This window comes from Silurus meridionalis, chromosome 13, assembly GCF_014805685.1.
Source record: "Silurus meridionalis isolate SWU-2019-XX chromosome 13, ASM1480568v1, whole genome shotgun sequence".
Lineage (NCBI taxonomy): Eukaryota > Metazoa > Chordata > Actinopteri > Siluriformes > Siluridae > Silurus > Silurus meridionalis.
In genome coordinates, this window is record NC_060896.1 from 17,895,277 (window position 1) to 17,909,459 (window position 14,183).

The 14,183-nt window shown below is 35.6% G+C and overlaps 1 protein-coding gene across 2 annotated transcripts in view; it reads right to left on the reverse strand.

The window, feature by feature from the left end:
• Nucleotides 1–14,183, reverse strand: part of si:dkey-119f1.1 (Structural maintenance of chromosomes protein 6-like) — a 44,579-nt gene that overhangs the window by 29,141 nt on the left and 1,255 nt on the right. The window contains exons 2-12 of one of the 2 annotated variants that reach the window (XM_046864981.1): nucleotides 12,929–13,040; nucleotides 11,795–11,929; nucleotides 10,856–10,973; nucleotides 10,414–10,519; nucleotides 10,172–10,308; nucleotides 7,932–7,993; nucleotides 7,722–7,802; nucleotides 4,776–4,877; nucleotides 3,034–3,153; nucleotides 2,334–2,432; nucleotides 1,926–2,072 (exon numbers count right to left, since the gene is read on the reverse strand). In XM_046864981.1, coding sequence (XP_046720937.1) covers nucleotides 1,926–2,072; nucleotides 2,334–2,432; nucleotides 3,034–3,153; nucleotides 4,776–4,877; nucleotides 7,722–7,802; nucleotides 7,932–7,993; nucleotides 10,172–10,308; nucleotides 10,414–10,519; nucleotides 10,856–10,973; nucleotides 11,795–11,929 — 1,107 coding nt within the window. In that variant the 5' untranslated portion in view covers nucleotides 12,929–13,040. Of the gene's footprint in view, nucleotides 1–1,925; nucleotides 2,073–2,333; nucleotides 2,433–3,033; nucleotides 3,154–4,775; nucleotides 4,878–7,721; nucleotides 7,803–7,931; nucleotides 7,994–10,171; nucleotides 10,309–10,413; nucleotides 10,520–10,855; nucleotides 10,974–11,794; nucleotides 11,930–12,928; nucleotides 13,041–14,183 lie in introns of those variants that run through there. The other variant, XM_046864982.1, reaches the window with a different exon arrangement.

Consider the following 14,183-nt stretch of genomic DNA (forward strand, 5'->3'; position numbering starts at 1 on the left):
CCTGATTTCCTTTTCAGTTATTTGTGACATATTGTAAACATCTGATAATGAACTTAGTGAGTCACTTGAGAACACAGCAAGAATTCAATGATGGTCTCAAGTAAACTACACAGTATCCTTCACTGCTATAAAAATTATTAGTGGATTTTTGTTAGAGCCATAATTCATAAGTACAACTAGGAGGGGTTATAAAGATCATTGTGGCAGCAGTACCTTTCTACAGATCTTCATGCTGTGTTGTTCCACATTTCCGTCATATAGTACAATCCTGTATGTATGTATGTTGCAGGTGTTATTTTTTCCCTTTGTTTACCTGTATCATTATTTTTATATCTTTAAAGTGATGATCCTAAGACTGTTATGAAGTACAGCTGTCACAGTACCAGAAATGTCACATCTATAATAATAGGATCTTTTGTATTACAATGTTTGATATTAAAATGATGATACTGCAAGTATGATACTTTGCCAGTTATCAAGTCGGATATACCTCACTGCCTTAAAAGCTTACAAAGTTACAACCTTCAACCTGTAGATCATACCTCACTTACACATTATTATAACAAAATGATTCATCATTTGAATTCAACAGGTTAATATGCTTTTTTGCCTATTGAAAATATTCAATAATTTTATTATAGGATTGTTAATAACTGTGCTGCAATTTTGCTCGGGGTTTTAGCTTGTTTAGCTTCTAGTAGCTGTGTCTTGTTTGAACACTGTGCAGAATAATAGTTTTCAGGCACGATAATAATGTTGCTCACACCAAAATTACATTTTTTTGAGGAAAATGTACCCATTTAAAACTTGATTCTCGTTGAAAAACCTTTGCTAAAGCCAGTCCATCATCTCTACACAGATATCCATTCTTTACGTTTGTTGTTGCATTGAGTCAGACTTGACCAATGAATGGACCAAAGAAAAGCTAAGTCGACAGTGAGTGAGTTTTTAATAAGGAGTGGACGGCAAAATATTTTTTCGAAATAGTCTAATCAAAGGCTGTGTGTCTTATATGCCATGAAACCATTGCGTTTTTAAAAAGAAAATACAATATCAACTGCCACATTTTCATCAAGCATGTTAAAGATGCTAGCAAACAATTAATGCAAGAATGCAGTTAATGCAGTGATTTTGCTGGCTCAGCAAAATATTTTTTATAACTATTCTATTTTTTAATACTATTCTTTTTATACTATTCACGCACCAAAGCAAGTTGTTACCTGGAATTCAAATTAGCAAAGACCAGCAATCCTTTATATGAAGGGTTAGTTTTTAAAAGAATGCACAGAAGAGACAGCAAGTCAATGCGCTGGTAAATTAAGAGTGACCAGCAACACTGTTCCCATTCAAATGGAATGCAGTTTTCTTTACTAATTACACAATGGGTTACACACAAAGTTTTCACGGAATGGTGTGAACAAAAACAAAAAAACAGATGAGTGACAGTTCTGTAGTTAAAAATGCCTTGTTGATGAAAAGTCAGAGGAAAATGGCCAGATTGCTTTGAGCTGAAGGGGAAATTATAGCAAGTCAAGTAATTATTTTTACAGCCATGGTGAAAACCATGTCTGTAGGCAAAAACTTTGAACTGTGAGGTGGATTCCACTCCGGTCATTAATGAGCAGGAATCTTAGGCCGTTATGGGCTTGTCAAAAAGAGTTGATCTTTTTCATGTATTTAACTGTCTAGTTTTAGTGAGTGTATGCCCATGACGGCTTTAGATTCTTGGATGATGGGAGGAAAATATGGGGGAGTTGGGCAAAAAACCCAAAAAAACGGACATTGAGGCTCTTGATGAGAGGAACATTGCACTACCTCATTTTTCCTATTAGGACAAACACATTCATTCATTTATACTCCAAATTTAAACCAAACTATTGAGGCATGGTTTATGTTTATAAATGCGTTTAGATGTATAACTGTACCTCTGCTGCTTTGAAGGCTTTACTGTGTTTTTGCACTTCATTCTTTAGTTGACCACACTTGGTCTGCAGATTTTGCACTTGCTCAATCATGCTCTCCAACTCCTCATGGACCTGCTTGTAGCTTTGCTCAGCTTTTACAACTTTCTCCTGCATACAAAAAAAAAAAAAAGGTTTCAGAAATGAAACATGATCCACTCTGGGATCTTTGACAAGTTTTGCTTTTACAGTTATTTTGAGGTGTTGTAATATATTATGTGTTGTATTAGTAAATGCAAGAGTAGGAAATGCTAGGGTTTTAATTTTTATTCTGGCAGGGTTCAACAACTGAACTTATGGTTTAAGCAGTATAATTCATTCTTATGGCATCAGAACATGACTAAATAATATTATAATAGCTTAATTAATTACCTTCCACTCTTCTACTTTTTGGTCATATTTAATAGTAGACTTCTCCTCCTCTGCAACCATCTCTTTCATGCGCTTCACATCCTGCTCCATTTCAGTTACCTAAAATACACAATGAAGACATTTCTAAATGTTTGCTCAAGCTTAAATACCCTTATTTTGATTAAATGCACTTTCAAAAACAACACATTTAAAATTAATTGAAATATTTTTGAAAAAAAAAAAATAAATAATATATATATATATATATATATATATATATATATATAAAATACAAAACAAATCTTAATTTTACATTTATTGAAATAAATAAAATACAGCATACAGTATGATGCATAGTACCAAAGGTTTCTGTTATTTGTTTATTGGTCTGGCTAATTTTTTTGTGGAACAAGAAGTCCCTAATTTATGTACATGTCTGTATGTCTATTTAGCTTTCCTGTTTCCCCAAAATAAGTTATTCCATAGTTAAGGATTTTTTTTTTAAATTCTAAATATTCCACATTTATAACAAATTCAATCTATATTATAATGTTGCTTTGCGTTAGCATGTTATTTATGTCAAGAGTCATCAAATTAAATCAGCGAACAAATCTGAACAAATTATTCTGGATTATGCAATCGAAAGATTTAAGTTACTAGCAAGTATCCAAATTACCACCGATACTATTTTGATATTGCATATAATGATGAGACTCTTCACCAGTGCCCAGGCCATTTGATTTTTTAATTTGTCCAGTTTCTGCTGCATCTCATCCAGTGAAGCCAGATTCTTGTACTTTTCCTCTTTTTCCTTGTACTTGCAACGGATCTCAAGCATGGTCTGCAGAGGGTGTCAAAAGAGAACAGCAAGAGATTAGGAAAACTAATGAAGGTAGCACACAACAATTACACAAAAAAAACATTTGCATGTAAAAAAAAAAAAAAAAACTGAAATGTGGCAATGGGTTATGCATATAGGTGATGCATTTCTGTGCCATATAAACGAGGATTAATAGAACTTTTAGAAAAAGAAATTTTAAAGAAATGGTATTAAAAATGTTGGCTGTCCAGATTTTTAAGATCCTGGCAATGTCAATAGAAGTTTTACACTAATATATAAACTAAAAAAAAGTAATGCTGATCTGGGAGTTCAAGACTGCATTAAATTGTATACAGTATGTAAATGCAATACATTTGATTAGGCAACAACAACTAATCGATAATAAAATTCGTTGTTAACTAATGGAGTTATCGAATGCCGCCGCTCAAGTTACGGATTAGCAAGATAAAACAGCCGCTTGCAAAATGGTGGAGAATACAGTTTAACCAGCAGCAGGAAAAAGTTTGCATCTCGAGTCATCCACAGCATGTGAGCATTTTATATTAAATGCAACAAAGAAGATTGTAACCTGTAAGTTATGCAAAGATGAGCTTGTGTGTTATGGAAGTACCACAGTGATGCACGAGCATGTGAAAAAAAACACATTGGTGTCAGGGACGAAGGTAAAACATCAGTAGGGTAAGAAAAAACTGTATAATCCTCATCATGTGGAAATGGTGTAGTTTAATGAAGTGCTATTGTGTAAACTGTGTGTTTGTAACTTCGGAACAGTCGCACTGGATCTGTTCAATCAAACCGGTGCGAACAAACACTAAATCTAACAGCAGCAAATAACCGCAGCAGTAAACGATTACATTTATTAGTCACTGTTGTGGTTTTCAGGTCATTTTTACGCATATTTTTACAGCAGAAGAAACTGCCATCAACATAAGAATTCATCCACATAAGACAAGAAATGAAAGTGCTCATTTAAATATTTAGAAGACTTAGGTTTATTTGTCTGATGATTTGTCAGGAAAGGGATGTGCGTCTTCCTGTTACGTCATGTAAGCGATAAGGACATGCATCAGTGATGCAGCAGGTAAAGAAATTCAGTACAGGGAAATAGCAATGGAGTTGTGAGGGAGAATTTGGAGAGGTTGAAATGTTACACAGTTGCAGAGGTCTGAGGCGAGCATAAAAGTGTTTGAACGAGCATCCAGATGGTCTCTGTGCGTGGAAGTAGATGATCGTCTTAATATTGTAGAGGATGACCAGGTATAAAAGAGTCAGTTCGTGGGACAGGAGAATATTTGTTTGTCAATGGTTACCTCAAGGTTTCATGCAGTGACAAATGGTGAGATCTTTAAGCAGTTATGAGTTAACATTTCAACTGGTCTGAGCTGGTCTCCACCCTGAATTCATCTTATATAAACATTTTACAAATTCAAATTTTTAATACACATTATAAAAAAAATGTATGACTTACTTGAGATTTAAGTTAAATTCATTTTAAGGTAATACGCTGTTCCTTGCATGCTTTTAATACATTGCCATGATTTATTTCTTTAATCTAATTTTGATTTACTGAGCGATACAACTATTAATTTCTACAGCAGTTTCTTACAAGAGATTTTTTTTACCTCCTCATATTTTTCCACTGTATTCTGGGTGACAGCCTTTGTTTCCATAATGTAGCTGTAGTCTTCCTTCATCTGCTCCAGTTGAGTTGCTTTCATAAAGAACTGCAAAAATTAACAATGAGATGATTGCACATACACAGTGGCCACTTCATGCACCGTGACTCGCCATTTAACAGATTAATTGTGTTTAACAATGCCATCATCTATATCTGTTTAGTGCGCCAGATACACACATCTGTACTCAAAATTTAAACTAAAAATGCATGAGTATCTGTTATAGAAGTTTTAGGCAGTTGAGTTGTGTTGCTTTTTAACCCTAGCATTTAGGAAACATTGGAAAAAAACCCTAAAAGCAATTATAAATTATCATTTAAAAAAATATAATGACTCACAATTTGCAAAACAACATTAAGCTCCTGAACTTCTAAAGTGTGTCAGCTACATTCGATTTGTTCTATTCTGACTTAGCCAAATGTTTTGAAGGCTGAACCAATAAACAAATGACAACTTTCTTCAGACAATAACCATCCTATCAAATTTTTTAAGGTTTTTTAAATAATTTTGTTCATGACTGAGCATTATTGTTATTAGTATTATTAAAAATCCAGTAAAAAAAGGGATGCAGTGCTATTGCAAGTGAAACCAGCTAACCAATTTGATTGCAAACCTGTAAACACGCATTTATTCAGTTGTGTAGAAAAAAATAGTTTGAGGTCAACTTTCCATTACAGAATTTAATTTTTTATTATAAATTCCTAATAAAAACTTATTGGCCAATGGAAGGCATTTTTATTTATTTATTTTTTTTTAGCACAAACTAATTTCAGCTCCAGCAAACTTTAATTACAGTATCACACAAAAGTGAGTACACCTCTCACATTTCAGCATCTATTTTATTATTTGTTTTCTTAAGGGAAAATACTATAGAAATGAAACTTGGATATATTTAAGAGTCGTCAATGTGCAGTTTGTATAGCAGTACAGATTTAATGTCCTCTGAAAATAATTCAGCATACAGCAATTACTGTCAAAATAACTGAAAACAAATTTGACTACACCTAAGTAAACAAGTAAAAACTGTGTGCAGTGTCAATACTTTGTGTGAGCACTATTTGTTTCTAGCACTGCCTTAATCCTCTTGGGTATGCAATTCACCAGAGCTGCACAGGTTGTTGCTGGGATCCTCTTCCACTCCTAAATAATGACATCACAGAGCTACTGGATGTTGGACACATGGCGCTTCTCTATCTTCCGCTTGAGGCTACCCTACAGGTGCTCAATAGGGTTCAGTTCTGGAGACATACTCAATCAGCTTCCTCAGCAAGGCAGTTGTCTTCTTGGCAGTGGGTTTGGTTATTATGTTGGAAAACCGACATTCAGACCAGTTCCTGAAGGGAGGGGATTCTACTTCAGAATGTCACAGTACATGCATGTTTCCCTCAATGAACCACAGCTCCAACACCACCAGGAGCACTCATGCAGCCCCAGATCATGATGCTACCACCACCATGCTTGACTGAAGGCAAGACACAGTACACCTCACCAGGTCGTCACACATGCTGGACACCATCTGAGCCAAACAAGTTCTTCTTAGTCTTATCAGACCACAGGACATGGTTTTAGTAATTCATGCTCTTGGACTGGTTGCCTTCAGCAAATTGTTTGCAGGCTTTCTTGTGAGCCAGCTTCAGAAGAAGTTTCCTTCTGGGATGACAGCCATGCAAACAGACTTGTTGCAGTGTGCGGCATATGTTCTGAGCACTGACAAGCAGACCTTCTGCTTCTGCCACCTCTAAAGCAATGCTGGCAGAACTTAAGCGTATGTTTTTTGAAGTCAGCTTCTGCACCTGACGCACAGCACGAGGACTGAACTTTTATCAAACCTTGCGAGGCCTGTTCATTAGAGTGAAAACGAACTTCTGTCATCATGACATGATATACGCCTAATCATAAAATACTCTAATGTACTCTAATGTATGTACTGTATATATTGTATTAGGTGAATACTGTATAGTATGTTACTGTGTATATTGTGATAACTGCATTTGTATTTTACGGTGCATGCCCGCTGTGATTGCACACAAGATATTTTACCACCTATACACTTGTGGTTAGGCTCAAAGCTATTTTGAGCCTAACCACAAGTTATACACTATTGAGAATTTTTAGTGGCATCATAAATTTGTATTTGTCACTGTTTAATTTCCATTTCAACATTTGAGTAGGTTTTTCATCAATACACTTTCAATAGTTGAACACCCCTGGCACTGGGGGCTTGTGGGAGGTTTTGTCAGTGCAAGAAACATGGCCCGATATGCCAAGTTAAGCTAAGTAGGTTTCGGCATCAAAACAGTATTTTGTGAAAAACATTTTTTGCCGAATATAAAACTAAATCTTGATTGGAGGCTACTAAATAACATTTCATCATAGCAGGTTGAAGTTGTATTGCCCTTAGAATAGAAATCTCAGAGTACACTACTTGCATAGAAATGACTGTCCAATACAGGACCAAACCAAGTGGCCACTTAAAGAATACATTTAAGCTGTTAAAACTTTAATTCTATGCAACCATTCATTTATTCAGCTTTTTATTAACCACTTTTTACTGGTAAGGCGATCAGGAGTGTACGTCAAAAACCCTGGGCAAAGGGCTAGAATGCACCCTGGACACACAGAGAGAAATTGCGCACACTGACAACCTTATATACAGAAATTTACATGGCAGCATGTTTTTGTGGGAACAAAAATAAATGTAAAAGTGTATTTACTTATATATTTTTTTAAAGCAGTATAGCAGCTTTACTAACAGTTTCTCTCAAGTCTATGGTATACATTTTCAAAGAGAAAGTTTTCAGAAATCTCAGATTCCCATCTGTCAATTTAAGAGAATATTTTGAGATTGACTTATGTTAACTGAAAATCTAGCTAGAAAACATGTACACTTGCCTTGTACTTGTCTCCCTCTCCTTTGGAGTGAAGAAAGTTTTTGCTCATTTCCTGTGTCAGGACAGAAATGGGATTGTTCACCTGAACAAGAAAAAAAGGAATTTATTCCAGAGAGAACGATTGCAACTGTGGTTGTGTTTCAAGAACATGTACTGAAAATATGCATAAATAAGCATGTTTGGTAATACTAATAAAAGTCTATAACAGTACCTGAATATTGAAATGATCGAGAATGGATGCCAGCTCCTCTCGTTTGAATGGTACAAGTTGACCTTAAAACAACACATATTACAAATATCAGAGTCTGAAGAAAAAAAAAAAAAAAAAAAAAAAAAAAAACAAGAGACTTCGATTCATTTTAAAACCTTTTTACTCTCATTATGAATTATTGTTTAAATGAAAAGTAGAATACAGGAAATTGTGCAAATATTCGGCATCGTTTCTGAATACAGGGAGTGCAGAATTATTAGGCAAGTTGTATTTTTGAGGATTAATTTTATTTGAGGATTTAATTTGAACAACAACCATGTTCTCAATGAACACAAAAAACTCATTAATATCAAAGCTGAATATTTTTGGAAGTAGTTTTAGTTTTAGCTATTTTAGGGGATATCTGTGTGTGCAGGTGACTATTACTGTGCATAATTATTAGGCAACTTAACAAAAAACAAATTCATACCCATTTCAATTATTTATTTTTACCAGTGAAACCAATATAACATCTCAACATTCACAAATATACATTTCTGACATTCAAAACCAAACAAAACAAATCAGTGACCAATATAGCCACCTTTCTTTGCAAGGACACTCAAAAGCCTGCCATCCATGGATTCTGTCAGTGTTTTGATCTGTTCACCATCAACATTGCGTGCAGCAGCAACCACAGCCTCCCAGACACTGTTCAGAGAGGTGTACTGTTTTCCTCCTTGTAAATCGCACATTTGATGATGGACCACAGGTTCTCAATGGGGTTCAGATCAGGTGAACAAGGAGGCCATATCATTAGATTTTCTTCTTTATACCCTTTCTTGCCAGCCACGCTGTGAGTACTTGGACGTGTGTGATGGAGCATTGTCCTGCATGAAAATCATGTTTTTCTTGAAGGATGCAGACTTCTTCCTGTACCACTGCTTGAAGAAGGTGTCTTCCAGAAACTGGCAGTAGGACTGGGAGTTCAGCTTGACTCCATCCTCAACCCGAAAAGGCCCCACAAGCTCATCTTTGATGATACCAGCCCAAACCAGTACTCCACCTCCACCTTGCTGGCGCCTGAGTCGGACTGGAGCTCTCTGCCCTTTACCAATCCAGCCACGGGCCCATCCATCTGGCCCATCAAGACTCACTCTCATTTCATCAGTCCATAAAACCTTAGAAAATCAGTCTTGAGATATTTCTTGGCCCAGTCTTGACGTTTCAGCTTGTGTGTCTTGTTCAGTGGTGGTCGACTTTCTGCCTTTCTTACCTTGGCCATGTCTCTGAGTATTGCACACCTTGTGCTTTTGGGCACCCAGTGATGTTGCAGCTCTGAAATATGGCCAAACTGGTGGCAAGTGGCATCTTGGCAGCTGCACGCTTGACTTTTCTCAGTTCACGGGCAGTTATTTTGCGCCTTGGTTTTTCCACGCGCTTCTTGCGACCCTGTCGACTATTTTGAATGAAACGCTTGATTGTTCGATGATCACGCTCAGAAGCTTGGCTATTTTAAGACTGCTGCATCCTCTGCAATATATCTCACTATTTTTGACTTTTCTGAGCCTGTCAAGTCCTTCTTTTGACCCATTTTGCCAAAGGAAAGGAAGTTGCCTAATAATTATGCACACCTGATATAGGGTGTTGATGTCATTAGACCACACCCCTTCTCATTACAGAGATGCACATCACCTAATATGCTTAATTGGTAGTAGGCTTTCCAGCCTATACAGCTTGGAGTAAGACAACATGCATAACGAGGATGATGTGGTCAAAATACTCATTTGCCTAATAATTCTGCACTCCCTGTACTTTCCAAATCGTTGTTGGTAAATGAATGGTTTTAAAAGGTACAACATTGTCTAAGGTAATATTCTCATCCACACATGATAAAACCTGTTGCATGCATACTTATTTGCTAAAAAATAAAAGTCATTTAGAGGGACATACACATACTTTTGGTCATAGTGTAGCTTAGTCATGTGACAATTATTTAGCATAATGCTAATATGGAAAAACTTCAATGTGTGCAGTGGTCATGAAGGTTATGATGCTCACAAAAAACATCCTCTTTCCCAATAAAACTATAGTCTCTTGTTTGCTTATTAATGACCTACATCTTCTATTGCATATTCTCTCTTATTACACACACCAAACTACAAGCACAAATCTAAAAGTCAGACTACATTACACACGTTTGCCAAATAAATCAGAAGCACTTTACAAATGATAGTTAAGAATCATTTTGTTAAGTTTACCTGTTTTACTCTTTAGTTTGTAGGTTCTTAGACCTTCATTAGATATACGAAGGTCAATTGTAACTGACTCCCCAAACACATGTGGCTTATACGAATCCTGGCCTCTGTTTCTCAAGGTGATGGAGATTTCTGCCGAGCTAAATACAAGGAATGCAGAAAAAATATTTAAAAAGTAAAATCAAAAACATGTTAAAAGAAAAAGTTTAAATAAGTTATTAAAATGTTAAAAATTTTAAAAATACCCCTCTCCTTCCTTGACAAAGCCCTTCAGTGAAGTACCTCTATTGGTTGTCTGTGCGTTACCTCCCAGAGCCACAATCAATGCAGTCAATATTGCACTTTTACCACCTAAAACAAAAAATGTAATTAACGCATATATAGAGTCCTGCTGAATTTTCAACTTTTCCCCCAATGTTTTTCCCCTTGACTTGACAATTTTATTAGGCTAATCAAAATCACATATCTATCCATCTATTTATTATAAAATCATGAATTTTAGCTGTCTAACAGACCTAGTATATTTTTTGCAAGTAAATTCCCAATGGCTTAATGAAGATGATTACTAATATGTTGGAGAATGGTATATTTTGTTGCCATATTGTTTTAAATGTACTAAAATGATGTTAAATAAAATGCCATCAGGACCAGTGTGGGCAACAGGTTCTACAGTACTCTGGGACTTACTTCCATTTTTTCCAATAACAAAGTTGACATTTGGTCCAAAGGTAAACGGACCAAGCAGAGAATGGCACATAAAGTTCTTCAGAAACAGATTCTCTATAATGCCAACCTCCCCTGATACCTATAACAAAAGGGAAATTTAACATGTAACATTGTAATATATATATACACACACACACACACACATACATACATACATACACACACACATATATATATATATATATATATATATATATATATATATATATATATATATATATATATATATATATATATATATATATATATAGCAACATGGTTTTAGTGTGTGTTTGGTGGCATAACTGTGCTAAAGATCTAAGCTTGTGCGTGGTAAATTATACCTGCAAGAGGTATCAAAGGAGGAGAACTATGAATACATGAGCCAAATAATTCCTTACACTCAGGAGCTGCTTTATTTTTGTTTTTGTTTTGCTTTTTCTATTGCTTTGGCCAAGATTTTTTTTTCCTTTTTGCCAGCACTGGTGGGTCCAAACGGCTTGACCAAAACATCAAACATATTTAGTTAACTGAATTTTATTTTTCCAGAAATCAGTTTTAATTGGCTGCCTGCCACCATAAACACATTTGTTGATCTGTTTCATTTTAAACTTCTGCAACACACAATATTATATAATACTGTATATGGAAAAACAGAGCCTCTTGACCACTCGTTAATAAACACAAAGCGTTCTTCCAATTTACTAGCTAGTTTTTGCATACTTTAGAAGAGATATTTTTATAGATGGCTTTGTTTACCTGCATGTTTGCACTTTTTATGTAATACTAATATTCATTCATTTGCAGTTTACTTGCAGAAGATTAGTAATGATGCTTCTGCTTCCTCTGACATTTATGATGGTCATATAAATTTCAGTAAAAAAAAATTAGATGACATCATTTCATAAACAATGGTATTACATTGCTTGGTGTCCATTGAGCAGTACTGTCTTGAAAGGACGAGACACTGTCTTTATCTTCTGGTGGCTGTGCCTGAGATAATCGTCCTCTTTTTGGAGGTCCATCCACCAGTTCAGTGTTCTTCCTCTTTGACATCTGCACACAATGCAAACATGTGATATAAATATAAAAACGCTTATCAAGAGGTTATGTAGAGAGTTTTCATGCAAACTATATAGTTGATGTTTCTCTTTTTGTCTACCAGGTAAATACATGGAGTTTATCAGTTCAGCAATTGGTTGTGCTAAGGTCTTCAAAGTACTTTGAATTTTCTTTAGGATAAGACTGATATTTTAAACAGCAAGTACAAATACAACAGGTCAGGTATTCATACTCCAGTGTAACTGCTTTCAAAATGGGGGAGTGTTAGATGTTTTGTAGAAGTTAAGTTTTCTATCAATTTTTTGTTGGCTTGAATTTTAATGACTGCTTATACTTTTTCTGGGCAGAGCAGAGATACTTCACAGAGACGGCAAATAATTCCACAACTGTATCGTTCTTATCCTCTGAAATATGTGCAGGGTTGCCATGGGCAGAAACAATAAACATCTCAGTCACAACTGCACTTTCAGGGCCTTAACTGAACTTTTCTCCAACTTGGACTGTGCATTTTTAACCTTTCACTAGATTCATCTCCATGCTGTTTAACAGAAGAGTCTTGTGAGAGTTTCAGCAGCACACATTTCAGCAAGCTAGTGGATGTCCATGTCGTACACACAAAGTAAAGAACTAAATTGAATTTACAAGTCATTTAAAAATGTTCCAAGCTATATATTTTATTATCTCTATATAGATTATACAATGCTTAAAACTTATTCATATAATATATACACACGTAGACCTCTACTTACCACGGAGATACATTACGACGACCCCATCATAAGTCAAAAATATCGTACGTCGAAGATGGTAATATGACTAACAGTCTTTCAAGCTTCATGCTGAATTATAATTATAATTTTCTGCTCTAAACTGATGGCTTTCCTCTTCTTTTTTTCACCAGCAGCAGGACACATACTTGAGCACTTGGAAGAAATGCTCTTATCACTAAAATTGCTGTTTGAAACCATTTGATACAGAAAGAAACACACTCACACTGAGACAACTTTACTCCGTCGACTGCTAGCGAGAGTGGGGCATCTGACAGGGCGAGAGATTCGCTCATCCCAGCTGCGCATCCAAAGTATCGTACTTCGTATGCTGCTGCCTGTTGTGAGAATTTTTTATTATTTTTACAATTTTGTCGTATCGCTATCATAAGATTGAATCGTAAATCAAACCAGCGTAACTCGAGGACTCTCTCTCTCTCTCTCTCTCACTCACACACACACACACACACACACACACACACACACACACACACACACACACACACACACACACACACGTATCCTTTTTACCTCCAAACTCCATACTTTTTATTTAAATTATTATAATCTAGAAAGAATATTATAAAAATAATACACATTATTTATTATTAACTGTATTAAATTGTAGTTTAGAACTGCAGATTTTCAGTGTTGTTTGGATGCTGAACCCTTAAGAATGCTGACAATGATGGAAATTTATAGTTAAATCCCCTATTCCTAAACCTTTTAATTTTGGGGGGAAAAGGAAATATAAAATGACAAATGAAAGAAGGACAAATCAGATATATAAGTGTAAACAATTACTTGTCCTTTATCTCTGACCAATAGACAACATTTACAATTCTATGAGAATTTTTTTATTGGGAAATTAAAGACATATTTACAAATTTTAATAATAAAATTTTCTCATTCTATTAATAAAAAATCGTCTCTTAGCAGTAGTCTCTTATGATTGGTATGATGGTAGGTTTGGTAAGGTGACCGCGATAGAATGGAAGTCCACCTCGCACTAAGGTTTAAAAAAAAAAGGCTGGCTGAAGTTGCGAGGAATTCAAGTTTGCCAGACTGGTGCCTGTAAAAAAAAAAAAAAGAGTATTTAACTTCTCCTACAGCTCTTCATATGCCTTTTAATTGGCTTTTGCCGCATCCCTCTTTACCTGCTCTCTCCTTGTACTCCTGTCTACATTTCTCAGCTCTCTGTTGATCCCAATTCTGTTTCTCCAACCTCTTTCTCCTTCTGCTCTCCTGCACTTCCTCATTTCACCACCACGTCTCTTTGTCTTCCTTTCTATTTCCAGATGTCACACCAAGTACCTTTCTAGCTGTCTCCTTTATCACTTCTGCATTAGTTGCCCAATCATCCAGCACCTCTTCACCACCACCGAGCCCCTGTCTGACCTCTTCCCTGAAAATTACACTACAGTCTTCCTCCTTCAGTTTCCACCATCTTATTCTTCTTTCAGTCTTCACTCTACTCCTCT